The sequence below is a fragment of the Falco cherrug genome, chromosome 5, assembly GCF_023634085.1.
Source record: "Falco cherrug isolate bFalChe1 chromosome 5, bFalChe1.pri, whole genome shotgun sequence".
In the NCBI taxonomy this organism is placed as follows: Eukaryota; Metazoa; Chordata; class Aves; order Falconiformes; family Falconidae; genus Falco; species Falco cherrug.
Genome location: NC_073701.1, coordinates 1,936,669 through 1,964,257, shown reverse-complemented (window position 1 = coordinate 1,964,257; position 27,589 = coordinate 1,936,669). Strand labels below are relative to the sequence as shown.

At 47.0% G+C, this 27,589-nt stretch overlaps 1 protein-coding gene across 1 annotated transcript in view; it reads right to left on the bottom strand.

Annotated features, from left to right (window-relative positions):
- Nucleotides 1–10,452: 10,452 nt before the first annotated feature.
- The window catches only part of TBX15 (T-box transcription factor 15), a 98,435-nt gene continuing 81,298 nt past the window's right edge, over nucleotides 10,453–27,589 (bottom strand). The window contains exons 7-8 of the mRNA XM_027798458.2: nucleotides 27,407–27,504; nucleotides 10,453–12,720 (exon numbers count right to left, since the gene is read on the bottom strand). Of these exons, the coding sequence (XP_027654259.2) occupies nucleotides 11,936–12,720; nucleotides 27,407–27,504 (883 nt within the window). The 3' untranslated portion in view covers nucleotides 10,453–11,935. The remainder of the gene's footprint in view (nucleotides 12,721–27,406; nucleotides 27,505–27,589) is intronic.

Below are 27,589 nucleotides of genomic sequence, written 5' to 3'. Positions count from 1 at the left end.
ATGGGACATTTGCAAAAGGCTCTTTGTGGAGAGGGTAGTCAGTCACTAGAGCAGGCTCCCCAGGGAAGTGGTCACGGCACCGACCCTGTCAGAGTCCAAGGAGCATCTGGGTGATACTTTGTCATATGATTTCTGGTTTTGGTAGTCCTGAGAGGAGCAGAGAGTTGGACTCCATGATCATTTTGGGTCACTTCCAACTCAAGACGTTCTATGGTCTGAGTTGTGACAGAGCAAGCAGGAGCCATCAATGTGGTCAGGAGGTTCTGAGTTTGCAGAATCTTTCTGCAGAGAAATCTGCAATAGGAGAATATTCACAATCTCTATTCCCTACAGGCTCTTGAATTGCCCCCAAATGGGTGACAATTTATTAAAAAAGGTGGAAATATCTGTAGCTGAACAAGGCCAACGCAGCAGCAGAGAGGGATTGTTTCTCCAGGTGGGCTGAGAGTTACGTGGGACACAGAGCCTGGGTGCTGCTCCCACCAGGCCAGGACTGAGTGAAGGTCCCGAGGTCTGACCAGCAGCAGTATGAGTAACGCGGTGAGAGAAGCCCTTCGCTGCGGGAGCAGGAGTAGAGCTGAGACGTCAGAGTGTCAGCCCTCCCCCTGCAGAGCCAGCCTGCTGCAGCAAAGCGCTGGCGAGCAAGACACAAGTTAGGCTTGTTGAGCTGAGGTCTGCTGTGTCCCGCGCATGCAGGGACCCGCTCCTGCTCCTCACCCCTCGTGCACATGCAGTCCCGTTACCATCAAACTGCTTGCAAACACCAACGCTGAATTTCAGGGCACGTTCACTATTTCACACATGTTCATTTAGTCTCCTTTTTCTTAAATTCTTATGCACCACATTTCTGAGGGGACAAGAACGGTTGCCTGCGTTTTCTGGACATCTTTTTCTTGCTGGTTCTACAAAGCTTCTCTTTGTAGCTTCAAGAAACCACTCTGATTATTTCCTTTTGGCCAGTTTGATCCTGCTTTGCACTCGCAGGAGCAAGAACACTTTTCCTGGTGGCTGCCTCGGGACCGCGGCAAGATGCCATAGTCTGTGAAATGAGAAATGGTGACCTCATGAATAGGGGGAGGGAAAAGAGGGGGCGAGACTGAATTTTTGGTTTTCTACATTTAAATCCCATCAGGCTTTGTGTTTTCATTTCAAATTCTTTCCAAAATACTGTATCTATTTTCCTCCAAGATACTATGACCAAAATGACTTTATGCTCTGCTTCCACTGATTATTTTTCTAAACAGAAAGATATTATTTGTCTTCAAAAGGATTTAAAACTCATCCAACAAAAAACACCCAGAAATAAAGAGGAAAAAAGGGGGGGGGGGGGGGGGGAATGCAAGTGCTGTAGAAACCGGCAAGTCACAGAAGAGTTAAAGTTCCGTACATGTGGCCAAGTTAAATAAGGCCTGGAGGGCCACACGGTTCTCCCCCGAGCACCCCCTGAACTCTGGGGGGTGGGACTGTGAGAGGCCTGGGAGGTGAAGTTGGCCCCCATTGTGTCTTGTTTAATTTGGCTGCTTGAAATACTGACTTTTTTTGTAATTTGGCTCTTCCTACAGCTCTCACACCTTCCCCTAACGTAAACGTCCTTTACATTTTCAACATGCCTGTTCCCCAGCCCTCCATGCCGTATTGTTTGGACAACTGTGCCTTTTTCTCTGTGCACCGACGCAATGCCGCTGGCACTGGGCTGTGCTTACCCGCATGCAGAGGGAGGAACAAAGCAAACTGAGCGGCACCGTGGGCACCACACTGCTTTCCAGGGGTGCACGGCTCAGCTCGGGGTGCCCGTTGGGAGCCAGCCGCCGTGCCCCAGCGGTTTCTGCTGGCCAGCAGCAGGACTGCTCCACAGCAGCACGCAATGGTCAAGTTTTCCTGCCTTTGTGACCCACAGCCTGTGCAGCCTTAGCTGGAAAATCTCACCACCGCCTTGCCATGGGTTGGTGATAAAATACTGAGCTCGGTCTCACTAAGCCTGCGTGTCTGGGTGGTGTCACTACAGTGATGGGATATTGCTCAGACTCCCTGTGCTTGGTGGCACCTGTCGGCGCACAGCGTGCTCCTCCTCCTATCTGACTTAAATTTGGAATGCATAGACCAAGCGACGTTACCTTTAACACGGCACCAAATTGCAAATATGGGGACTTCACCATCACTTCTACCAGTGGCTGCAGCTTGGCAACAAATGGAGCAGAGTGTGGCTGGGGTACGCAGTGCCAAGGGCAAGGCTTTGGTTCCGTTTACTCTGTAAAATGGATTTACGTTGCCCTGACCAGCAAGGGAGGCACGTAGCTGCTCTCTAACTGCCTTGGCTATGGAAAGCAGAGGATAAATCAGCAAGTACTGTCCCAAAGAGGAGTTTGTAGGTATTTTTCTGGCTACATAAAGCAGTGAAAGCTCTCTTGAAAATTAATGAACATAAAACATAATTTAATGGAAAATCTGAAATTATGTTTTGTTGCTGTATGAAAGTCTTTATTTAGACATAAAAGCCCAACAAGCTTGCTGAAGAGCAGTCAACTCACTCCCATGCTGAAGGAGATTAGCCTTCACCTGCAGCATTAGAAACGTGTTCCCCCTAAAATACGTACCAGTCTGAAAGAGCAAGGCTGGAAGTGGGTGAGAAAAATGCAGGGAGGGAAGAAATGCTGGTGGCAGAGAGCAGAGCAGAAGGTAGTCAGAGCACACCCGTCCATGCCACTGCAGAGTCTCTTTTGGGGTTGCTGGGCCAGGGGACACTGTACCTGTGTCTGAGGGCAGAGCTTGTGTTCTTTCACCTGTACACCACCAAAAGAGCCCTTAGAAGAGAGAGTCCAGCTGCGACGCCTCTTCAGGGACTGAACACCAGCAGCCAATAACATTTTTCTTTACGTTGTTGCTGTGAAGAAAAAAAAAAAAGATAAGAAAAAAGTTCCAGAAGGAAATCTGAAAAAGTGCAGTGAGAAGCCAATGAGGCCGGGAAATGGAAATGGATGGCTGGACACTTTGGGATTGTTAGAGGCAGCTCTGGTTCAGTGAGATCTGCTGGGCTGCCGCTTTGCTGGCCTGGGAGATACATTAGAAGATGATATTTAGAAATCATAAATAATCTCACTATATTGCAGCTGTTAACATTCTGGGAAACGTGGATAAAAGTAGTGGAGAACTGAATTAAAGAACCCCCCAGTGGCACAATTGTGGCAACAGCTGAAGGGAGAAAAAAACATAGATATTATGGATGGATGAACATAGAGAATTTTTTAGGTTTGGATTCAAGCTCAATTGAAACTGTGAAAACTCCCCGCTTGCCTTGTAGGGGCAGCTCATGGATGCTGTATGTTGTTCCTTCTGTTGGAAGAAGGACTGCTCTGTGGAACTGTTGGACTTAGAAATGGAAAACTGCGTTAGCACCGGGCACCTAGTCCACAGCCCACCCAGGGCTGCTCCTGCAGCGCTTGCCCAGGTGTCAGAGCTGTGACTGCTCCACAGCTCAACTCAGCTCCTCAACCACTTCTTATTCCCTTGAATAACAATTGTTATTCACCTTGAATTCCCTCTCTCCCTGCATCTTCTCTTCACTGCTTGTTGTTTATGATGAAAAGTAAATCACCACTGAAAGTCAGTGTCGAGGGGTGTCAAGCTGCCCTGAACGTAGGTCACAGGGTTTGTGTATGGCTGGGGCTGCGTTTTGTAGATGCCATTCATTGGTGCCAATACACCGCTTAGACCTGAAAGAGACGGGCCTTGGCAGATCCCTCCACATCAGGTGTCACGGCACGCTCGTGCGCTCACAAGCTCAATGTGATGGGGATATTAGAAAGCAGAAGGCAAAGAACTAAGGCCATATGGAGCTGAGCTTTGCTCCCCCTCTCACCCTGTACTGTTGATAAGCCTTACTGTCTGCCCAAGCTACGGTCACGTCGGGCAGATGCTTCCAGCCTTGCGTTGCTCCTGTGTCATTACAGAACCTCCCCACCACCTCCTGTGTGGTGGAAAACACAGACCCCAGAATTATTTCATTACTCAATTTGGATTTGTGCATGAGTAGCGCTGAGACAGGAGCCAGGGTCTTTATTTCTCAACAGGAACCAAGTATAAATCAAGACTCACTATTAAACAGGTTTTTAACTCCCAAAGTTCTTTGAATCAGACTCCTTCCCAGGTCATGGCAGTGATGGGAAATGCTTCCCAAGTTACAGGGACAGGCAGCTGAGGGAGAACTCCTAACACTTTGTGGTGTTTGTGTCACCCTAAATAAAGAATGAACAATTAGGCATAGCATAAACCCACTCATGTTTGTGTATAGACAACAGAACCAATTCTATGTGCTTTTAATCGTGAATGTTTAGTGACTAGTTGCTTGATACATTTAGTAGCTACAAACAGGCTATACAATAGTGTATACAATGTAAGCCACAAATTTAATACAGCACATTTTATGTTTAAGGAGTGAATATGTTTCCTTTCAAAGGCTGATTTTTTTTGTTGAAACAATTTTTGCCTTTGGGATCAGAAGCTAAAGCATCGCAAGCTCCTTTGGACAAGTTCAAATTCTCCATTCAGGAAGGAAGGCGGTTTATTACTCGTTATCCAAAAGTACCCGAGCTATTTGCAGAACTTCTTTCCAGACTCTCTGTTGTCTTTTTTGCTACGTGTGTATGGCCAGTTCTTTCTTATTTTAGATTTGTGCGCATCATTTTTCATTCTTACGTAGGTTTCTTCAGGCTACCTCCACCTCTTTTTACATAATAATGTATTCCTTTTTACTTCTTTTCCCTCATTTCACTAAATTTTTGTGTTGGTTTCCTCTGATCGTCTGTAAAACTCGACTTTGTAACGTTCACAGTTAGGGGTTGGAGGATTTTATGGGTAGTACTATAGCTGTAGCAACTCACATAAAAAGAGTGCAAGACTGTATAGACATGGAAGCGATTTTTATTTTGTTTTCTAAAAAACATGAGACTGCCAACACACACATGGGACTCACAAGCTCCAAAATGTATGTGTCCATGTATTCTGGGCACAATATCTTGCATGCAAGGGGCGACTGCCATTGAACCTTCATCTTATGGCTTTCTTTTCACTGATGACAATGCATTGGCTTCTTGACAGGTCTTTTATATGTTTGAGGACTCACAGGTATGGAGCTTTCACCTTGGAATCTTGGCTAATTACCCATTGTAAATCTCGGGTGACATTGCTGCACGTTTTCTCCCTCATTTTTGGGAAGCTTCTTAGTGAAGCTTGGCTTCTCATTGGTGTTACAGAAGAGAAATGGCGCACACGGTGTGCTGTAGCCTGGCTGCCGTTCCCCTGTTACTGGGTTGCCAGTTTTCTGCTGCTGGGTCACCCGTGCTGTGATTTTGGTGAAAGCAACACCTTCCTCGGGGTTTACTAGTTTCACTGCTGTTGATCATATCCCTGGCTCTCAGTACAGGCCATCCTTTAAAACCTTGTTCTCCTGTTTCTCTAGTGCTTTTACACACACATCTGTGTTCATACTCCTTTCTAACTAATCTTACTATTTCTGTACACAGTCCTTTGCATAGCAACATAGTACAAACCACGGAGAACAGCACTGGCACTGGTGTGGGTCACTGGCAGGCTGCACTGCAGTTTATGCAGGGCTAATTGCACTGCAACTTGTTCTGTCTGCTGGGGGAGGCAGATGCAGATAATTACATCGTGTGTCCAATCACTGGACTGCGTTATCTATCTAATATAACAAACTGACTGCAGTTTTCCTCTGCACCAGTTTCTGGTCCAGTTACACCAGCTTAAAATGCAACTGTGTTAATGTGCAATTAACTGACTGCACATTAAGGGAAATGCTATAAACCAGCTCGGGTAGGATAGGACCTCAAGGCCATGGCACCCTCCCACCACCCCTGATCCTTACAGAGGCAGCACCGGGCAGGCGGTGGGCGCTGCAGCCTGTCCCCAGGGCTGCCTTGTTGTAGTCTGGAGGGAAAAGCCCTTTCCAGGCACAGGCACTTCTGCTGAAAATGGCTCGGGGCAGCCTGTCGCTTTGGCCAAACCAGCACCACGCTCCCGTCACCCTCAGAGAAGGGCTGGTGCTCCCTGCTCGGGCCAGCTTTGTGTCCCTGCACTACTGCTGCATCCAGTCGGCTGGAAAATAGTGTCCTGAGGTGTGTGCGGTGCTGGATGCTCAAGGGGAGGCAGAGAGCATAGGGCTGCTTGTGAAACTCTCCAAGAGGAGCCCACAGAAGTCACCCTATCTCAGTAAAGGGCATTATCCAGCTGAATGTCAGGGCTTCCAAAGTGCTCAGCAAATTTAGAACATTACTGGAATAAGAACAGCATCTGTAGAAACTTCAATCAGTGTAAAATTAGACAGGCTCCTAATCCTTGCCCCCCCTCAGCATGTGATGAGTTGCACATTGAGTCAGAAAACTAGACGAGCTCAGTGCTCCGGAGACAAGACAACTGCGCAATTAACCCTCCCGTGGAGGTTTATTACCCCTCCCCAACCAGCCCATGCCACCCACCTCCAGCACAGAAGCCGCATTTGTCGCCGGGCTGAGCACCACCATGGCACACGGCCACGCTGCGCTTCCCCAGCCTTGGCCCCCATTCAGCCAGGCTGGAATTCTCGGAGATTTTTATTGTAGAAAGGAGCTGATCTTTAAAGAGGTGTGCTCCGTGCACTGCGCCTGCCATGTGCAGCCAGGTTACTCTACTGGGGTGATAAGCAACACTTAAAAACACAGAAAAACAACCCCCGAGAGAGTTCCAGGGACCTTAGCTGTGTGCGGTACGGTTTCCTAGATAGCAATGAGAGGCAAATTAGAAGGAGCAGTCAGAAAATGGTGAGGAGTGAGCCGCTTTTCCAGCTGTCAGTTCATGGGGCAGCAGCCACACAACCCCCTCCCCGCAGCCCAACGGACGAGCGCTCAGAGCGGTGCCATCAGCGGGCTCGGGGCGCCGGGTGGCAGACCGGGCCAAAACGCCTGGTCCTGCAGGCTGCTGCTTTAAAGAAGAAAAAGTGCTGAAGGAGTCAGATGTTCCTCGGACAGGAACTTATTTATGGCAAATGATGCCCTGGCCACACTAGCACTCTGCTCACAATGTTCTCTCACTGCTCTTATAGCTGCGCTCCTGGTTCATCTGCAGCACAGATGCGGCACGCTCGGGCATCCCTCTGCCCAGACCTTGGGTGCACCTTCATGTTGTCGTTGTTGGGTTTAGAACGATGCCAGATGAGCAACAGCCAGCAAAACCCATCTGCTAGTGCTAGCCTAACGTGGGATGTGTGCTTTGGGTCACTGCGCCTAGCTGTGTTGGGGGGAAAAAAAATAATCTGAATTTTTTGTTTGTTTGTGTAATGGTAAATGACTCTCTGTCAGCCTTCACCTACATCAGTAGAGTTTCACCCAGTATGCAGCACATCAGCCACACTGGCAGATCCTCTGCTAGTGATTTTTTCTGTAGTATATTTGACATAATGTCACAGATTGTGTACCTTAGTTTGTATTTCTGTTTGTGCCCCGAGCATTTTGCTTTAGCACATAGCGCTGACATTCCCTCCAAGAACGCAATGTCGCACTGGAGTGCAATGTCCTGGTATTGCTGAGCCACACTGACTGTGGTCACGGTAATATTTATGTCCTGTGCCTGTCAGTGCGTTAAAGAATGAAGCTAAATAAACTTTGCGGAGCTGAAAAACCTGCTCCAATTATTTCTGCCCCATCCTTTCCATTTGTGTAACAAGTTGCCAGGTTTGCATGTGGATTCTGTGGTTCTGTGAGGGATCTCCCATCACTGAGATTCCCACTACCCTTCCTGGCATTTAGATTGGGCTTTTAAAAAAGGGTACTTCAAAGAGGTGCAGGATGTTTCACCTTTTACACTCGCAGCATCTAAACTGGGTGACACAGAGCCTTCTCCTCTCCTGGGCTGGAAGCCAGAAGTCTGCATGGGCTAAGAGCAAACAGCTCAGCCCAGGGGTGGTGGAGTAAAGACCCCCTGGTTTCTGCAGCTTGTGGTAGATCCTCTGGTGTCAAATGGCCAGCTGAAATGGGGGGTGGGGGAGTGTGCACGCAGGATACCTGCTCCTTGTGTGGTTTCTTTGAATGAGGAGATGTCACACAGTCACCTTCCCTGCACTGGGAAAATGAGTAGTAAGAGCCCTCCGCATCTCTTCTAAAGAAACATGGGCAAACGTACGTCTTTGCGACTGTGAGCACGCTATCAACGCTGCCTTAAGCCGGCCAAGGGGTTCGAATGTTCGTGGCCAGGCAGGGACGGAAGGAAGGGGAGAGGAACCATGCAACTGGCCCTCTGCCCCCCACGCACGCACGTTTGGCAAATGAGCCATCAACGGGCTCCTGGATGAGAGCACAACCATGCCAGGGCTCTCCAGCCCTGTGGTTAGGGCAGTGACCCAAGGAAAAGGAGCCTTCCAGGGGTGGCTGCTGTGTGTGCTGCAACCAGGGCTGCCCCCCGGGTGAGCTGCTCCCAGGTGGATCTCCCCGACCAGCCCCGGTGCATCTTCCCACTGCCCAGCGCCATCACCCCTTCGCTGGGACGCGTAAGTGGCAAAGGGCTCAGAGCCTTGTGTCCCTACGGGAGTGGCCAGGGAAGAAGAGCCACTGCTGTACACAGCACCTCTGTCATACCGGGTCCACTTCAAATTCAAGTGCTGCCCTTGTGTTTCTGGGGGGCTTTCAAGGCTTTAAGCAGGTTGTCTGCTCGGGGGGAACTTATCCTGGGAGGATTTCACCTGTGCGCCTAACTGAACATTAACAAATCTATTTTAAATAATTTTGACATGTTTTAGTCTGTTATTTTTGATAATACCTTCCAAATACTGCTCTAATTTTGCTTTGCAGACTGACAGCCCAAGAAGAAGGTTGCTATTTTTTACCCCGTTTCACTGTTTGCTTGATTTTAATCCTCATGTGTAAGTCACTCCAAGTCATATTTGTGTGCTTACAACTTCACATCTTGGGACAGGGAAGCCACTCTCAGGTTTTTTCCTGTCTTGATGCTGAATCTTCTGATACTGAATCAACAGAACACTTAAATGTATGCTAAGATGAAGGAATACCTATCTAGCTAAATTAAGATCTCTCATTTTATATATATATATGCCACATAAGAGCTAAATAAATCTATCTATAAATATGGTCAATAAATGCTTACCCAAAGATCCATAACTCTCATACCAATTGGATGGAGTAACCTTATCTCAGCATGCTGAGGCGCGGGGTTGGATCAGGGACAGGGTGCTCAGTAACCTGAAGGATCCCATTGCTGAAACGTCTGGGTGACAACTTCAGAGCTCTTCCCCACAAATTGCTACTAAAATGCATGGAAGCTGGGGTTCCAGCTCTCCACACTGATATGGCAGGTTGTAACCCACATCTGCCTTTTGCTTTCTTCAGCAGCTGCTTCCAGTGATAAATTTTGACCACATTAATTTTTTGGTTTAATTGAGGTTAGGAACGTGTATTTTGATACTGAGAGCAATTTTGATTTTGTTGAATCACATTCTCACAAGCTCACTCACAAAGAATTAAATGGAATAAATAAAGAGCAACTAATGCAAAGAGCCGGCAGGAGGAAGCCCTGGTTCACCCACCACACCTGAACCTGTGGGGATCGTTGCCGCGGGATAGAGTCAAACCCCAAAGCGCAGCAAACCTCAAAGCGCAGACTGAAGAGTCTTTCTGAAAGATTCTGAAAGGACTAGAAAAGCTAAAGTTTCAAGACTAAGCCACTCCCTCTTTCAAGATTAAACCAAAAATTAATTACTAGGGGTAAAAAGAAGACAAGGGGAGGGACAGGTTCTCTCCCACCCATAGTCTCTCCCATCTTCCCAGAGCATCCGCCGGCAGACACCAGTAAAAGCCAGAATGCAGTCGCACAGACTGGGCACAGAACTGGGAATGCTACTGGCATATTTAACTTCCCCTGTCAAAACAAAAAATAAGAAATGCTCGCAGAATTTCTCTTTCAAGGTCTTTCTACCTTTCTGGTGCTTTTTCAATTCAAGGGAAAAAAAGAAAAAAAAAAAAAAAAAGAAGAAGAAAAAAGAAAAGTGTCTTGATCCAAGGGAAACTGTAAACACTGCAGCCATAACTGGGAGCCGGGCTGGAGGCGCCCTCAGCCCCCCACTGCTGTGGTGCTGGTGGCTCAGTCTCTTGCTGGAAATGCAGTGCAAATGAAAACCTGACACATCCCCGCAAATGACACTGAAACATGAGAAACAAATCACGCCGTTATTTGTAAGTATTATTTTCTATACGGGCTGCAAAAAAGTATTCTGAAGAGGTTTTTTATTAGACTTTAACAATAAGGATAACATCTCTAGCTGTCCATTAAACACACCTCCGGTGAGGGCAGGCACCTTACAGATGCCAAGAACTCCATTTTTAAAATTTCTTGAGAAGACAGAATTTTTTATTTTTATTGTAATATTGCCTGGGGTTCACAATCTAGCGCTGTGCCATCAGTTCCTCTGTTGTGCAAACACGCGTGACAGTATTTTGAAAGTGTCTGTCCCTAGAAGAGCACTGAGGAAGCCTCGCAGACAGAGAAAAACACAGAGGGAACAATTGCAAAGATTTATTTAGCGCATTCTGTGCTTGGCACTTAGAAACAGAGTTCCGTGCATAGGGCAAATCTTTATACACCTTTTTCTTCATACATATTTTACATACCATTTTTATTGCCCTCTTTTATATTCATAATATTGAATCCCCCACTAGGCATATAAATACATTTATCTACAACACCTCACAACAAATCTCAATAATATCTGTATTCTGTTACTTGGTATTTGCATTTTCACACAACTTAAATGCATAGCTTGCACCAAGCTACAATTGTTTTCTTATTTTTAAAGGATTTGAAGAAAAAAAAAAAAAAAAAGACAAAAAAAAACAGAAAAGAAAGATGTCAAAAGGCAATGATCTCTTTGGTTACACAGAGACCACATAGCAGGCGGGAGGCTGGCGAGTACTCGACCTCAGGGATACTGAAATGCTAATGGTTTTCTATGGCAACTCTTGCATGCAGGGTGAGGGAGGCCAGCTGCGCTTCTGCAGAGCAGTGCTGTCCTTTCTCATCGCTCTTCCCTGTGAGCTCAGTCTGGACAGTTTCCTCCCGTTGGGTTGAGTGCTGTGGGAAACACATGCCCACAAAGGCTGTCACCCCTTTGGTTTGGGTGCGTCACTTCAGGTCACGCCACCAGGAGCTGAGCCCCCCTCTCCTCCATGCATCTTCCCGAAGATCAGTCCCTGCTTATGTCTGAGGCTCACTTGTGGGTTCAAACTCTTCTCCCTCTTCTCTCTCTCTCCCATCTCCACCTGGCTGGGAAGCTCAGCCCTCGCAAAGAAACCGCTGGCATGAAAATGCACAAACCTCTTTGGGAGGAGGCTCCAGCCCAGCAGTGCCGTTCCTGTGCTACGGTGGGAGAAGGACCCATGGGCCACCGCTGGCTTCAGAAACAGGCTGAGGTGCTCCAGCAACAAGGAACGGTCTGGGAAGGGGGAGGTCTTTAAAGCTACAGGCAGCGCAGCTTCAGAGGGCAAAGCCCCAGGAGGCTGCCTTTCTTCAGCACCCGGAGACGACAGCACAGGGGCACGGCTCCCTCCACACTGAGCGCTCACGCTAGCTGGGAGTTAATGCATAAATGGTCTATTCAGCTGCTTCTCGTTAAAGTCATGCCCTTCTCTCTGCAAATGTCCAGAAAGAGCAGACGCTCCATGCCAGGTCTGGAGACCCTGGGCTACAAGCAGCTGCGATGGCTGTCAGTTGAGGCTTCCCACAAGATTCTGTGGCACATATCTAGATGGCTCGTGTTCTTATTTATCATTACAATACTAGTTCCACTATAAGTTTGAAGGCAAAAAGGTACTGGGATGGGTTTACCCCTGGAAACGACGAAGGTCCAGCTGCCTTCGATGCCAAGGAGAGGCATGGCTTGTTAGACCATGTGCACAGACATCTGTGAGGAGGAGCCCTGAACCGCACCGTACTGTCTGTTGTCACAGGCGTTGGCCGTCTGCTGGTTGCTGGAAGGAGGGCTGATCATGTGCATCCCATGATCCATCCCTGTGGAAAGGTATTGCCTCTCTCCGAAGGCCCCGCTGGATGGTGAAGAGCAGAGTAAAGTGCTTTGGGAGGTGGTGAGTTTCTCCGGGCTTGCTGCCAGCCTGGGGGAAGCAGGGAAATTGTATCCATAGAGGTTGTAGGGATTGTGCAGGGAGAAGGCGTTGTAGGAGCTCTGCTGCATGTGGCCGCCACCGAACATGTGTGAAGAAGAGGAGGTGGAGGCAGGGTTGCCTGCTTGCATGACATACTGAAACTGGGAGCTGGGGAAGGATCCCAGCTGGCCGCTGTACGCTTCCATCTTGCTGTTGCTGGGCAGGGAGGAAGGAGTCGGCATTCCTGAGATCAAGGATGGAGTCCTCTGAGGCATGAAGGTTTCGGAGGGCTGCGAGGCAGAGGCGGTGCCGCTCTGCAGCCGGTTGTAGCCACCATCACTCAGCCCCGGGTAGCTCTGCAATGCGGCCATGTTGCTTCTGGCGCACGGGGGATAATCGGACAGGTTGAGGTTGCAAAGCTGACTCTCCCGGCAGCCAACGTTGAAAGTGTTGGGGGCCAGATGAAAGGCTGGAGGGGAGCAGGATGGAGAGAGAAGGTGAGAGGAAGCAGAGGGCGACGGGGTCCCCGTGCTGGAGGTGGTCGGGGAGGTGCCTGTGCTGCCTCCTGCAAAACAAAACAGATGGGAGGATGTTCAGCACCTGGGACCACATCTGCAATACGAGACAGTCTCATTAAAAAACAGCTTAATTTAATAAAGAAACAAGGGTGGTAAAATGGCCGCTGGAGAACTCAGCCTTTCTTGGCAAGGGCCCTCACTTTATTAATAGCATCCCTTGGTCTTTCCTGTTGCCTTTTTGTTATGACTTTGTATTTTTGATGGAGGTTTTCTTCCCTTTTAAAAGAGGAAATGGAATCAAGCCTGCCACGGAGCAACCCAAGGCAGTGGAAAAAGCTGTGAGGAAGCACCGCTCCACCAGTCAAGAGATCTGGCATTTCCAGGCAAGTTTATCTGGTCCTTTTTTGGGGAGGAAAAAAAAGTCTTTTCTCCTCTCTCCTGGTCTGCAGGAAGACCACCAGTCAATGAGCTGCACGGGCTCACCACAAACATGCTTTATCACCCGCTCCTTGTGGCAGGAGGTGGCTGAAAGCATGTTGGACTTCTGCACTGTGCAACAGTTTTTGGGATGGCTCATGGTGCAGCAATACTGATTTAAGCCAGAAGTAACGCTAAAATGAAGGGACACAGTTCCACAGGCTGGAGAAAGGGGATGTGGCAGGATTTTCAGTCATGTGCTTTGACTTTAAAAGAAATTCCGTATGTTGGATCACTTGGTGTTAACAAAATATTGGTACATATGCATGTACGTAGTCTCAATGTATTATGCAGTATCGATGCTATGAATGATAGACCTGATCATTTTGCGCAGCAGGGATGCTCACACGTTCTGACCTGGGAAAACAGTGCTGTGTAATACTACCAAGAACAGTAACAAACTGAAAGGAAGCAATACGAAGCAGCTGATGGCACAATTTTAAGCTTGAGAAGAGATTACTTATAGGCAAGATTCTGAGTTAGAGGAAGCTTCCTTGAGCAAACAGGAAAACCAGTTCTGTCCTCAAGGGACTGCAGCTTGCTGGTGTGAAACTTTTTTTTTTCCTCGTTTGAATGATTCTGTCTGCGTGAGATTCTATTTCTGCATTTGGGCAACTGAAGACTCTTTGAAAAGGAGCAAAGAGGTGTTGTGAATAAATTTGATGAAAGGATAAGTAGAACCAGAGGAGCAAGGAAGACAACCAATGAGGCAGCATTTTGGACAAGCTAGAAGATGACAGGTGAGAGGCAAAGGGACTGGAAAAGAGGATGTTAGAGTGGGGAGCTGAAATTTAACTCAGGCAGAGATTGCACACTGAGGATCAAAAGTAAGGGACAGCTTTCTCTTGTGTCACCTTACAGAAAAAAAAAACCAGCAGGATTTTGAGACCAGCCTAGGTCTGCTGCACAGTGGGGGAGAAACGGGATGCAGTGCTGCTTGGAAAAAAGAGAACAGGTGATGCTAATGGTCAAAAGATGCCCTGGAAAGACAGGTTCTGTGTCAGTATATGATTGATGGTGATAATGCAAGTGAGATTATATCTGACTCTTTCTAACACAGAATCTAGGATGAAACAGAATGGGGCATTAGAGTGAAAATGTAACTCTGAGACGGGGATTTTTTTTATTTAAAAACATTTTTTATATGAGAGCCAGGAAAAAAAAGAAGAAAAACAGCCCTGGGTAAGCGCAGCCTGGAGTGGCTGCCGTTGACCCAGTCAGTCTCAAGAAAATGCATGTTTCTGTGTTGCTGAGTCAAAGCAGTCGTTCCCATTACCAGCCATGGGGAGGAATGCTTGTTGCTAAGCCACTGACTCCTTCCATCGCAGTCAGAACCATAGAAAAGAAGCATTGTGTCAAATCTCCATTAAAATTAACAGGAAAATTTGAAGTTTCAAATGGCATCATGGTCTGTCTATATTCCCTTCTTGACAACACTCAAATGCTCAAGCTTGCTAGTGCATTTTATTTCCAGAGTTCAAAGACTTTTTGAGTGAATTTCTGATTTAGCATTTATTTTAAAAGGTACACACTTCCCTAGTTTATTTAAAGTCTCTGACAGCCACTCTCTGGCTGACTTTGCTGCAGTAGATTAAGATGGTACCTCCTCCAGCCTGCCTCCCTGCCCCTCTGTTCAGGCTGTCAATGCTGCAGCAGGCTCAGCAGAAGGGAACATCTGCCTCTACACAAGCAGTTTCATTGCCAAGTCCATTTTAGTTGAAATTGCTGATAGAAGTGAGACTGAACCGTGGTACGCAACTGCGGACACACGTTTCCCTGTTAGCCCTGCACTAGGGAGGGCAACCTCCGACAGCGAGGGCAGGCAGACAGCTGAGTTCATATATCATCACTTAGCTATCAAAGCCCAAAATACAAAGGTCACATAATCACAAAACAAATACAGCACGAAGTGAGATGTATTTAACCCACAGTAATCCCACACTTCATTTTTTACACCACATATTTCATGAACAAACTTCAGACAGTGACTTACTTGCTGACAGTGTCTGGAGAAGAAGTAAAAATACATATGTATGAGCATTTAATGATCTGTTTGAAATAAAATACGTAGAATAAATGATTAACTGCAATGTCTTCATTTCAGTCTTCCTTTACCCCATAGTTAACCTTTAAAAACTATGCAGGAGAAGAGCACATGCACCAGTTACCTTAAGCATTAGGCTTCAAACATCTGCTACGGAGTTATGGTCGAGCCACAGCTGTAACTGAGGCTTTGGCACCACAGTAAGGGTGAGTGGAGATCTCCATCAGCAATCGTCAGGGTTGCTTAATGGTCCCAGAACTGAGAACTGCACATTTCAGGTTACCCCTAAAGAGGGACTGAAGTGATTCTGCCCTGAATTATCCCTATTTCCAGGCCAACAGAGAAACCCTGAAGTGACAACACAGCCATTAGGAAACAATGTCAAAAAGATATATTTTTTTTCTTTTTCTCCGTAACTTTACAATGAGAAGGAGGTGAGAGATGTATCAATGGGAGCAAACGCCAGACCTGAAGACTCTCTTTCAAGAATGCTTTGGATGCCACCCAGCAGCACAGGACACACCACGCTCCTGCTGCAGCAGAGCACAAAGCAGAAGCCTGAAGTTCCTGATCACTTACAGAATAATCTTTGCACCTTTAAGCGGAATGGGAAACAGTACAAAGCAAGGCCCACCTCAGCTCATGCTCTGCAGAAGGCAAACAGCTCCACTCTGCTCTGAATGATATTTCTGATCCGCCTTTGCTGGCAGCACAAGCTACGGGCCAAACGCAACCTGGAGTTTTCTGAAGTTTTAACTTGGACTGCGGCTGTTACGAAGCCAGCCAAATACCCCCAGAGATGGCAGCAAGCCCAGCCAGAATATCCACAGCATACTACAGGCTCTGATACACAGATGTGTATGTCGTTTTAATGGAAGGCATGGATACAAACCAGTCTAGTTAAACTGATACACAAGGCTATGTTTAGGTCTGGTTTAAGTCAACTGAAACCACATTTAAACAATAACAAAATGAATCCCTCAATAATTCTCTTCTGTTCCTTTTCTCTACCCACTGTTCCCCTTGGAAATAGCTGCCAACACCAACATCATTTACCAGTAATGTCACAGTATCTCTCACCTCCACACTTATCATGATTCCAAAGTGATTAACTGCTATTGAGTCCGGTCCCCAGAAGTTCATTTGTGGCCCTGCACACACCAGCCCCACATACATGCAGGTAGCAAGTCACATCTGTATAAAATACAAGGTTTGTAACACCAACGCCCCCTCCTTTGTATCTGAACTCCATGGCAGACGAAGGTGCCTGTCCCCACAGTGTCCTGCCGTTGCAGACCGGGTTTAGCCAAGCACCGGTGCTATCCTGGCAGAGGCCTGCTCTCTGTGGGCATACGAGTGATGGCTGAGTTGATCTTATCAAAGGGACGGGAGCATTTCCAAAGAGGGGGAGCGGAGTAGGATCTAGTGCAAGAAAGGTCAAAACTTGCAAACTGGACCGAGAAGTAAGAAATCATTGGTAAGGAGGGGAGGTGGGAAAAAGAAGAATGAAATAACAGTGGAAAACAGAGAAACCCTGGGGAGACAGTGGGACGTAAGGGCAAACCTTCTTCTTCATGCCAGCATTCCCTTCTGTGACACCATATAGAAATGCTGGTCGTGTGTCAGTGTCACATACCTGTGCGCAAAGAGTAGGGAAGAAAATACAGCTTCTTATCTGGGTACAAATAAGAACTGCCATTAAAATTTCATCTCAGGTAGCTTATGACCATTCTTTCCTTCCTGTCACCTGTGTCCTTCTAAGCCTCGGTAACAGCGCTGTCTCTCTCTGTGCTCCCAGTAGAACCCTGCTTTTGCTTTTTTACCTAGACTGAGCTTGTGGTAAGGACAGTTCAGCATAAACTGCAAGCCCAAGCATATCCAGTCCATGGGCATGATGGCCTTCAAACCAGGGGCTGGAGTATTCTTTAAGCATTCATCATGCCAGGGCGTCTGAAAGACAATGGAGACCTCTTCCACACAGGACAGGTCACTTCGAGAACTTCTAACACTGCGGTGTAGATGGAAAACACATCTGCCAGGAGCCAGAGTTAGCCAAGGGAGCTTTCTGGCAACAGGGGGATAGGGGGGAGAACATCAGGGCCAAGAGAGTCTGAAGCTATTGTGCATGGAAAATTTTCTGGGATCTCTCTTACAAATAACACCACACTAGTCAGTTGACCCACAACTCATGCCAACCTCCTTTATCTGAAAGGTGCACATAAATCACACTTTGGACTCCACCGCAGTGTATGTCCCTTGTTAATGTTTCCAGGCACAGTTGCTACTGTCACCTGCAGTGCCTCTGTACAAACGGCTCAGCCCCTGAAGACCTTGCTTGGTGGAGAGGAGGGGAGAAAGCGCAAGCTGAAGCTGCAACCAGCACAAGATATGTAAACGAGTGCCATGTCCTGTGCAGCGACGGAGCCTCCTCAGACAGGCAAGAGCTTTAGAGCGGCCTGGACAACTTGATCACTGCCGTTACCCGACCACCAGTTACCAGCACGGCTGGGCTCCACCAGCGATAACCTGGTATTCACTGTCTCGTTAAGAACAGACGTGGCTGAGGGTGCTCAGAGCTCGTGCCTTGACTTTCTAACAAGGATGGAAACCACAAGGTGATCTGCCTTAAGATTTTATGTTTTGACATGTCAGCACAAAGGTATTCTTTGAGTGCAAATGCTTCTTAAACAGTTCAGCCCGCTTCCACCTAACAGCCTCCAGCCCAGAGGCTGGACTCAGCCCAGCAGGACAGTGACCCACAACCTCAGCCCAGCCACCTCCTTCCACCTGCAGATGTGAGCAGGACCTAGCCCAAAGGTTGGGAGTCACAGCCTCGCTGACCGACCGATTCTGACACATGCCCAACACATTGGCACCTCCACCGCGTGATAGGCACATGTCCAAGCACCCGAGGGTGCGCGAAAGAGGGGCTGTGGCCACTACTCATTCATCTGGCTCATGGCTCTCCTCCTGGCGCTTAACTTGAGTGAATAAGGCCTCCTGAGAGGCAGTTTATATTCTACATTCACTTGGGCACAGAGCCACACTAATGCAGCTCTCCAGCTTTCCAAATGGAGCTGGCGGGGAGCTGGCATGTGTCGGGCCAGCATGGAGCACAAGCAGAGGAGCCTGGCCATGCAGACAAACTCTAAGTCACTCCTGAAAGGTCTGATTTTTGTGAAGACTCTACAGAGCCCAAAAATAGGTAAAGGGACTTCCTAAAGCATGAGAGAGACCAACTCTTCCCAGTTTTTTGCGGTGTTCTACCCTTGGAAGCAACAGTAGATAAATGTGACAGCATGCACACAGGAAAACAAATTTGAACAAAAAGGTAAAATCTCATTCCCGTTCCATGCACTCGCACGTGTCTGCACTCTGAGTATGGCTTGTGAAACTTACTGCCTGCCTTCGAAGTTTACTGCAGCTTTGGTCACAGGAGAAAAATGAAGTACTGGCCCAAAGATGGAAATCTGAGACTGTAATGAAGGAAGGTCTGTGCAGATTGCCGGGTGATCTGGTTGACAGATTGAGCCCAGAGTGTCACTGTAACCATCTGATCCCATGTCCTTTAAGAGCCAGGCCTAGCACAAACCTGGATTCATTTCTTCAAGCAGCACATCCCTCAGCCCTTCTCGATGCTTATGTGCACCTCCAGGCATCTAGATGCCACAAAATCAAGTGTCACTCCTGCTCTTCCATACCATGGCAACTTTTGCCTTGCAAGTGTAACTTGCAGCCCAAGGTCTCTCTTCCCACTCCTAGCTTTCCAAAGCTCAAGCCCAAAACCTTCAGAATGACTGCAAGATTCTCCATCACATCCTTCTTGTGCCATTATTACCCTGAGTTCCCCCTTCACTGTCTTGAGAAACTAAACAGCTTTGATGCCTCCTCCTCGTCCCCTCACCAGGCAAGGGCAAGGCCACCTGGTCTGTGACGTGCCGGACTCTCTTTTCATTATTTCCCCACTTCTAGGAATGAAAACTTCCCCCTTTTAATGGGAATGAGAGCCACTTCTGTATTCATGCAGTGTAGATGTCTGTTTTCTCTGTAGAGCCCTTGGCCAATTATCAAATTATGAACCCGCTGGTAAAATCTTTAAAGGGCCCAAATGAGACCCAAAACCTACTGCATGCCAAGTCGCTGGGTTGGTAGGGGAAATATCAAAAGTGTGTTGTAGTCACTTGAGATACAGCTCACCAAGAGCAAAAATGATGGTTACAGCAATAGATTTAAGTGGGAAAGTATGTAATTATGGCACAGAAGTGAGGAATGAAAGGAAATTTTATTTAGGGTTAGTATAATATAATAGACCTTTTTTATAAGTTTGCCTGAAATGAGGAGAATAACTGGAATTAATGATAAATCTAGAACAACTCAGAATAACACATCACTTCCCTTTAGCTCTTCCAGACTTCTGCACCACAAACTAGGCAGACAGAAAGTTCAAGATAAAACTTGCCTCAATCATCCTCCAAGATAAAATATTTTCAAGCTCTAATGATAAAACACATCCCTTTTTTTTCTAATGTGAACAAAAAGTACAATCCATGACGTCTCGTTTCCACTCCCATCTGTATCCAGAGCACCAAAAGAGCTTTCCCAAAAGTAAGAGACAACATCCCCTTCCCAGCCTGTCTAATACGACGGTTTCTGCTCCCCATACAGACAGGTGGCATCTTGGGCAGCTCGGCGCTGGCTCAGGAGAAGGCCTGATGGACGTTATTTCTGCGTCGTGCACAGACAGTTGTAACACGGCGTGTGCAGCTCTTCCATGAGCTGTGCCTCAGCTCCTACAGAAACAGCTCCTGTTTCCCTTCTTCGAGTACCAACAGATCAAATCAACTCAGGCTTGAAGGATGACAAGCACCCACCTTAGTGGAGAAAATAGCTCAGGAGTGATAATTATGCACTGCCACTCACATTTACAACCAGCAGCTGGGCAAAGACATCACAAAGGGGTCAAAAACTACCCCAGGAGATGACACTGAATGAAAACAGGAGGCAGAAAAGGGCCCCCTGTGACACAAATCCCTCAGAAATTCACAGCAGAAGCTGGTGCAACCTTGCAGCTGAGATCAACTGAAATCATGGCGATTTCTTTGGTGGTAACAGAAGCAAACTGAATTGCAAACCCCTCTTGCCACTCTTGATGGAGTCTGTTGTGGGCCAGCACAGGCCGTGGAAGCCCCAGCACGTTAAACAATAAAAAAAACCCAAAACCAACCATCAAACCCCAGAGGCACTGTGGTTCAAAATTTCTGAACTGAGGAGAAATGTCAGAGTATGGCGGCAAGCTCAAAGCACATGCCACTTTCTACTGGTAACAGAATAATGTGCCGCTCAGAGGAAATTGTGCAAATCTTCAAAGTGTCATTGCCCCCCTCCATTCATCCACACGAAATCTGATCAGCACCCGTGAGATAACAGAGATTTACACTTCAGTAATTAGACATCGGGGTAAACACCTCCCTGGAGTAACAGAGTGCTTCGGGCTCCTTTCAGGTCACCAGCCAGTGGCACAGAGTTTGACTCCCAGCCCTTCATGTCACATCTGGGAGGATATCTTAGCTTTTAACTGTGAAAGATGAGACCTTGAAGAACCAGAAACGCCCCTTCCCTAAAGAAAAGCTGTCTGCAGCTCAACCAAGAAGAAGCTGGAACAGTTTGTTCCCTGTTGCTTCGTTTAAATGAGGCAATCCATGAGCCATCTGAAGTATGCAGCAGAAACCAGCGCTTGATCCCAATAACTCTGGCAACAACTGCTCTGTTTCCAATCTCATCTTCAAGGTCAAAAGTATCAAGAAGATAATTGAGACCAAACCCAGATATCTGACCTCTGCCAATAGCCTGGACCGTTCACAATTGATTTCGAAAGGGAAGCCGCATCCAGATTATCCTGGTGGCATTGCTGGGAGAACCGATGGCTGCCGTCAGGAGGCAAGTGGCCAAGCAGATGTATTTGTAGGTTGTTCAGCCTCCTCTGACATCTTGGGGGATGATATTTCAGGGATCTGGGATCTCAGATAAAGTTGAAAGGATCTGAACAGTTATTTCCTTCTTTCTGCCTCAAGGCGCCTGTGCTGCCTTCAGACAAAGCTCTGGAGGGCTCAGTCTTCCCTCCGCTTGACACCGATACACGTTTGTGCGCTCGCGATACTGATTTCAGATGGGTGCAAGCAGGGCAGCTGTCTGAGCACACACCCACCACCACCCCCCATGCGGAGAAGAGTATTATACCAAAGAAGAAATGAGTAACATGCGGCACAGACAAACTTTGGTAAGACAGAGTGATGCCTGCCTGAAAAGGGTAACGTTCACAGACAGGGAAGCTGGAAAAGCAGCAAGACCTCAGCGTATCAGTCCCCCAGCTGCTGCTATATCATGCAGCCTTAGGGTCTGTCTGGATGCATCATGACTATAAGAAGACATCATTCCTTTCCTGCAGTAAATGAGAAGATTGAACCTCTTCCACACAGAGGAAGGGAGCCTTTTGTGCATATCCTTGTTGACACAAGACTGCAGGGTTCCAGTGTTTCTCTCCGAGGGAGAGAGAGGGAGTCTTGAACAGACTGAGTCAAAATTCGATCACCAGTTTGTACACGCATGCTGCTCTAGAGATAGCAGGATACCTGCTGCTACCAGAGATACCAACAGCTGTCTTACTGGTGAGGAGCACACCCCTCTTTGCCTCCAGTACCTTTTTTGGACAAATTTCAAGCTCTTGATGCTAATCTCAACAACCATTAATGACAATTTTGCAGACTCTCTAGCAGGTGGCCTCTCTACCTCAGGGCTCCAGCCCAAGATCAATGCAGATGCTCAAGCTGATGGAGGATGGGTTGAATCTACTGAAAACAATTGGTGGAGTCCTCAGCAAAGGCACTTATTCGAGCAAAGAAACCCCATGTGAAAGAAAAGCTGCCTTGAGAACTCACCAGCCATAGCGAAGTCGTTTGACTCTCCCAGATCTGGTACGCCAGTATCAAAACAGTAATTTAATGGTGAAGTAAAATTTTATGTGCTGCAAACCTGCTGATTTACCACATCGTGTGACTCTCATACTGGTACTGAAATTCTGCTTAGGAGGCAATTCTTTTTACCAGCTGCCAGCATACCTTTGATTTTAGTTCTTGCATAACTCATCAGCTTTTGTAGGACGGATCAGATACTGATCGCTATCCCAGTATTGTTACAGTGCCTTTCTAATCTCTATGTCCTGGCAAAACTTACAGTCACTGATAGCAATCTGCTCATCACAATATCCTGTGGGAAACTGTATATCACATAGGAGCCAGCAATGGCTCTTTTTTACTCTTGGAAAGCAACACAATCCAGAGTTACTGGAACTCTTATTTTCTTTCCCCCCCTCTCTTCTTTATTTTTTTATGTTCCCTGTTAAATCAAGAAACTGAGCCACATATTTTTAATAATGAGAATCTGGATGAGGTTCAATCTAAATTTTGAAAATATATTCCAATTAAAGACTTTAATAGATTCTTGGCTTTCCCCACATCTCATTACCATGTGCATTCAATAATCCCAAGCCCCCTTTTTCCCTAGTAGTAAGTAGACTGCAGAGCGGGTGACATCATTCTCCAGAAGGTCAGCCTCCCCTGGACTGCCGTTTTCTGATCATTTCTTGCAAAGGTTTTTTTCAGGGGGGACTTTTTTTTCCAAATTGGCTGCAAATCTGCTGTGATTGTGTCAAACATGGTACTTGCCCTTGTAAAGCTGCAATGACTTTTGGACCACCTGCTGCAAAAGAGAGGTTTTGTTCTCAGGCCAGAGGATTTCACTGACAGAAACAGCATGTCCTTCTTCTTGGTAGGACAATATGATGACCACTCAGGTCACACACCTGCAGAGACTTACTGACATGCTTTACTTCAACAGCAACACCTGCAAATAAAGCTGGCGGACCGCTGAAGCCAGCCACAGCAGGCATCTGTGTGACTGGCTGTAATATCAGGCTCTCCAGTCTGTGTGGCAGCTGAAGCCCATCATTGCATAGATTAGAAAGTTATTTAATCCCTGTATGAAACAGCTGCATCCAGCACACCAAGTATCAATTCGGTGTGTCACTGCGGCCCTTGTTCAACATACAGCTTGAGCCAAACAAATGAGCAAAGCACTAGGATGTATGTTGAATGGCAGAAAGGATAATGTGGAAAAAATTATAATACCTTTAGATAATTGTATCATGTGGATGCATCTGGAATACTCTGTGCAGACTTGTTTTTAAAGAAACGATTAAGGACCTGGAAAAGTTCCCACTTGAAGAGAAATGAAATGGCTGGTGCTATTCGCTGTGAGAAGCACAGAAGGGGGACATAAAAACCTGTAAACAATTAAATGTATGAAGGAAGAAGGTGGATGAGTGGGAACTTCTGTTTTCTTTACCTTTAAAGATCCCACGAAAAGTGATGAGAATTCAGTTAGAGTAGAAAAATCAGAGCCACTTGAATGAAGCTTGAACTGACTCAGTTGGGTCAGGAAAACACTGAAATTGCAGTCGCAAGAGTCTGTTGAGGATGGCTGAGACAAAGCTATAACGTACTCTTCTCTCTGCAAGATTCGGTACAAGATTCAGTACTCAATCTTTTTTATTAACTATGCAAACTGAGTTTTCATTCTCAGGCATCTTCTTCATTCAACAAATCATTCTACATTTTTTCCCTGAATCTTCTTCAATCTCTTTCTGCCCTTTAAAAATACTTACAGTAGAAGGCCATATTGCAATGTCAGTTTACAGCTAGGAAATTGCCTCCCCGCTGCTTACTGATATTTTTTTTCTACACCAAGGACTGCGTATCACAGTTTTACATACACTGCCTCTTGCCCATGCAATGGCTTATCCACTGAGACCTCCAAATTCTCACCGTGCCAACAATTTCCAGTACACTTGGTGGGTATGTACGTCCTATGCTTTGTTTCTAGACACACAATATCATATCTGGCTGAGCGAAAAGCCACGCTTTGTTTGAATGCATGCAGGTCACCAAGCAAACTCTATCGCCCTTCATACCTTTGTCCCCATCATTACTGACCACTTTTATGAGATTTGTACCTTTTAATAACTGCACTGTTTCATTTAGTTCTGGACAAGTTAGTGCTGGAACCAGCCCCTGCAGAGCAACAGTGGGACTGTCCTCACTGGATGCTGGATTTACGGTTATCGTGTCAGCTTTGCCATCGGTCAGCTACTCATTTCTTAATACACGCTAATGCTAACTTTTCCAAGCTGATACATGTGGCGATAAGTTAAATGCTCTCCAAAAATCCATCACACCTATACAGTTATTTCTATCAGTCAAATCTCTAACCTAACCAAATAATTCAGATGGATTTGTTTAACAAAACTGTTTTGGAAAAGGCAGATAACATTTTCATTTCATGAAAAAATTACCAAATGACAAACCAAAAGCTAAGAATCCATAGCAATCTGTAGCACAGAAAAACCTAGCTGGAAAGCAGCAAAGGCACCGTATTAATACTGCTGGAGTCCCAAGCTTCTGCCCCAGAAAGCATCATTTTTCCTACAAGGAAAGTGTGGGGGGGGGACTAATCTCTTGAAAATCAAGGCTAAATTCCACAGTTCCTACAAGGGATCTGATCCAGCACTTTGCTAGACTTCATATAACTGGATCCTACTGCTTTTTTCCTCTCCACCCAGACAGCGTCTTATTTCAGTACTGTTATGTACTCTCTCCCTCCTCACCAGGCTGAACAACCATAACTCGTTCCTCATCGATGATGTTTCTTCCTAGGCACGTGGCCTCTTTTGTTGCTCTCATCTTGTCTCTCTGCAGTAAGCATGCGCTCCTTTTCAGCTGCAGAGGACACATCTAGTCCCCAAAGTCTCTCATAGCCCCAGTGCAGTTTCCCAACCAACAACTCAAGGGATAAAATAGAGGCGTGCACTTCCTCAGATGTTTATTCTGAAATGGCATATACTCACCCAGCTTTGGAGACAACAGCACAATCTAGAATTAAAGCATCTGATTATTAAAACAATACCCTGAAAACTTCTAATTCATAAATATGCAAGGGCATATTCACGCACATATTGACGCATATTCATTCAGAGCCCTGAACTTCAGGCGGGAGAGAGAAATAGAGCCCCAGGCAAATCACTTCCATGATGAGACTGGCCACGGCTCAGCACTGAAGTGCAATAGCTTACACTGCGGCCAGCTGTTCAACACCAGGGATCCACTCACCTGCCACACAGCTCATGTGCCTGAACGTAAGGAGCTGAAGAGGCATGGGCACTGCACATCCTGGTCGTCTTATGTTTGGAGGGAAGAATCACATGTGGCTTAAAGCCACCTCAGCATTTCTTGCTCTTTCTGCCAGCAATTCCAAGGCCTCCAGACCAACATATTTGTGCTGGCCCCTGGGGACTGTCCCAGCAGCCAGAAATTAAAATTGTGCTGTGTTTGTACCTTGGCTTTGCACCTATTGCTGAGACCAGGGGTCAGCTCATTGCAGCAGCCACTGGAGAGGTAAGCACTGTGATGGAGGGAATATTTCTGATTCCTTATCTTGAGATCGCTTCGCATGGCTAAATGCAGAGTTCAAGAGCACTGTTTTGTAGTGAGTTGTTAAGTTTTGACACCAACCTGCGGACACAGCTTTAGCTAAGGGCTGCCCTAAGCCCTAGTGGTCTCTGGTGCAATGTCGGTGGTCTGCACAGAGCCAGCTGGTCACAGGGTACTGGCTTGCTTCCTGGTTTTTCAGCTGCCAAACTATATTAAAACAAGCTAAAAATACATTAAATATTTTCCTTTCCTAATATTACCTTACCACGTAAGCAATAGCTGGACTTGCCACTAGGATGTTATCTGATAACCAGTGGGAGGGACGGGAAGGCGTGTGAGGAGGGAGGCTGCCTCAGCGACTGTGACCAGGAGGAAAGGCTGTTATGTTTCTATTTGGGTGGGTGATGAAAACATTTCTGAATCCCTGCTTTAACCCATCTCTGACCGCACAGCCCACCAGAAGTGCTCCTTGGCACGAGCCCCTGATCTTGTGCAAAACCTCCCCCCCCCAAGAAGCGTGCACGGGGAGCCTAAGGCAGCCCACAGAACTGTGCCCTGTCCGCCGCTGGTGCTGTGCCATCAGAAAAACAGTGTAGCAGGTGACCTGGGCTCTGGGGCGTTGCACGGGGAACTGACGTGGGCGACAGCCAGCCAGAAGAGATTCCTGCACTGTATCCCCTTCTGGTTCAGCCTTGGCAACCAGTGCTGCTCTGCTCCCTCTGGAGGAGACCACACAATCCCCAGGTGGGTTCAGGGGTAGAGGGAAGTGATGTCAAGCTCAAGGGTGGGAGGCTGGACAATCTGCTACACAGGGCATGCAACTGGTTTTGATTGTTTAACCTCATAGGTGTCACATTTGAACACGGGTTTGGATTGTTTCATTTCTTGCATGTATATTGGAATTAAAGAAAGTACCAAGTTTCCCTGATACCTCTATTTCCAGTGATTACTGATTTTAACTAGAAATAGCTGCAACGAAGTGAATGAGGAAGTCCTATCCCTGAAAAAAAAATAGTAACACAGCCTGAAACTGGAGATGAAAGCCCTACTTAACAAATGAGAGATGTAAAGGGCAGAAGCTATGAAAAGACACAGCATGAACAAGCGGAAAACACTTGGCCTACCCAGTGATTCCTGCCAGGCTCATACTAACAGAAAGTCTCTGCAGCAAGGCCACCAGGTTTTGAACAAGAGGCAGCATGATCCTGGGGGGAGGCACGTTTCTGGTCTCCTAAAGCTTCCAGAGGACATACACCCCTTCCCCTTGTGTTTTCACACAAATGGCAAACATTAACTGTACGTGGAGAATGTGTGTGACATGTTGGAGTGTTTTCTCGGTCTCTTGGTGCTCTCTTCACACTTAACTCATGTCATGTACTCAGGCTGGTTTGCCTAACCCTGCGCTCCATTCTGCTGTACCTTCCACCTCCCAGGATTCTAGTCCTGGCACTGGGGGCACCAGGGAGATGGAGCAGCTCTACTGCACATCCTAAGGCATAGTCCTTCCCTCCATCCCTCCTCTCTGCTCTGTGTCCCTGCACAACAGCGAAGAGCTCAACAAGGAGCATGACATCCCCATCCCAGATGCTGGATGCAGAGCAGAGCACGTTGCTGCTCTTACACCCTCTTCTGCTCTTTTTACCGCTCTCTGCGTGCCCTTCGTATGCTCACCTTGCTGCTTCTGCATAGTAGTGAAGTCTTCAAAGGTGAGAGTGCGCACGGGGGGCCTCCAGAAGGCATAGGTCTCCATAATGGCCTCCAGCCCCGTCCTGTGCAATGAAAATAAAACAAGGAGAGAAGAATGTCAGTCAGCTGGCAAGGGTATCAGCGCCGGGGGAAAAGGGCTCCGACCCT